At 40.7% G+C, this 1,623-nt stretch overlaps 1 protein-coding gene across 1 annotated transcript; it reads left to right on the top strand.

The window, feature by feature from the left end:
* Positions 1 to 594: 594 nt before the first annotated feature.
* Positions 595 to 1,311, top strand: LOC306858485 (putative nuclease HARBI1; the record flags this gene model as incomplete). The annotated part of the gene is made up of 1 exon (XM_079399052.1): positions 595 to 1,311. The coding sequence occupies one exon, from the start codon at positions 595 to 597 to the stop codon at positions 1,309 to 1,311; it is 717 nt and encodes a 238-aa protein (XP_079255178.1).
* Positions 1,312 to 1,623: the final 312 nt, after the last annotated feature.

Here is a 1,623-nt window from a genome sequence, read left to right as displayed (position 1 = left end):
ATCTGCTGAAAAGCTTTATGGCGATGAAGATTTCATTTTTCAGCACGACCTGGCACCTGCTCACAGTGCCAAAACCACTGGTAAATGGTTTACTGACCATGGTATTACTGTGCTCAATTGGCCTGCCAACTCTCCTGACCTGAACCCCATAGAGAATCTGTGGGATATTGTGAAGAGAAAGTTGAGAGACGCAAGACCCAACACTCTGGATGAGCTTAAGGCCGCTATCGAAGCATCCTGGGCCTCCATAACACCTCAGCAGTGCCACAGGCTGATTGCCTCCATGCCACGCCGCATTGAAGCAGTCATTTCTGCAAAAGGATTCCCGACCAAGTATTGAGTGCACAACTGAACATAATTATTTGAAGGTTGACTTTTTTTTTGTATTAAAAACACTTTTCTTTTATTGGTCGGATGAAATATGCTAATTTTTTGAGATAGGAATTTTGGGTTTTCATGAGCTGTATGCCAAAATCATCAATATTAAAACAATAAAAGGCTTGAACTACTTCAGTTGTGTTGTAATGAATCTAAAATATATGAAAGTCTAATGTTTATCAGTACATTACAGAAAATAATGAACTTTATCACAATATGCTAATTTTTTTAAAAGGACCTGTATGTGAACTGAAAAAGGATTTCATCAAGTTCCCAAATGCTGCTGAACAGGCCACCTACAAGGTAGATTTCTATGAATATGGGAACTTCCCTGGAGTCATTGGTTGTATCGATGGCTGCCACATTCCCATCAAGTGTCCCTCTACAGCAGATGCTGAGGAATTCAGAAATCGTAAAAACTGGTTTTCAATAAATGTACAAGGAGTGTGCACTCCCACTATGCAGTTCTCCAATATTGTTGCACGCTGGAAAGGTTCAACTCATGACTCAAGGATTTTCCACAACTCCTCTTTATATACTCAGTTTGAAGCAAGACAACACTCTGGAATTCTACTTGGTGACAGTGGGTATGCACAGACAAACTTCTTGTTCACCCCTTATCTCCATCCAGTCAGACCAGAGCAACAGCGCTATAACCAAGCTCACATTCTCACCAGAGGGCTAATAGAGCGCATGTTTGGTGTATGGAAGAATCGTTTCCAGTGTCTCCGAAATACACTGCGGTTTGAACCTAGGAGGTGCTGCATTGTTATTATTGCAACAGCAGTGCTTCATAATTTTCTTAAACAGTGTGGCTGCCCAGACCCTGATATTGAAGATGATGATGACCAACATGTCCCTATCCCTGAGCTAGCCAATGACAGAAATGGACTTGCTTACAGAGATGCTTTTGCTTTGCAGCACTTCTCATAAATGTGCCTTGAGTGATACATAAATGATTGGCATAGACAGGTAAAACATTTCAGGACATTTTTTTTATTTAACTGAGGTTTGGTTCCAAAGACAATTGACACTGCTGCTGCTTCATCTCTCTCTCTCTCTTTCATAGACAACTCAAGATGAAGAATTTTCATTTTGACTTCATGTTCTTCTTTTAAATATTTTAATTTACATTCATGGAACTCTATGGCAAGTTTCTCATGAATGGTCATCCTTTTCCCTCTTGACCTGCTGCCTGGATTAGAGACTGCTGGATGCTGACTAATGCTACCGCAGGAGACTGGA

The sequence above is a fragment of the Barbus barbus genome (genome assembly GCF_936440315.1).
Source record: "Barbus barbus genome assembly, chromosome: 39".
In the NCBI taxonomy this organism is placed as follows: Eukaryota; Metazoa; Chordata; class Actinopteri; order Cypriniformes; family Cyprinidae; genus Barbus; species Barbus barbus.
Note: the sequence above shows the minus strand (reverse complement) of the source record. Positions and strands in the feature narration are given on the sequence as shown.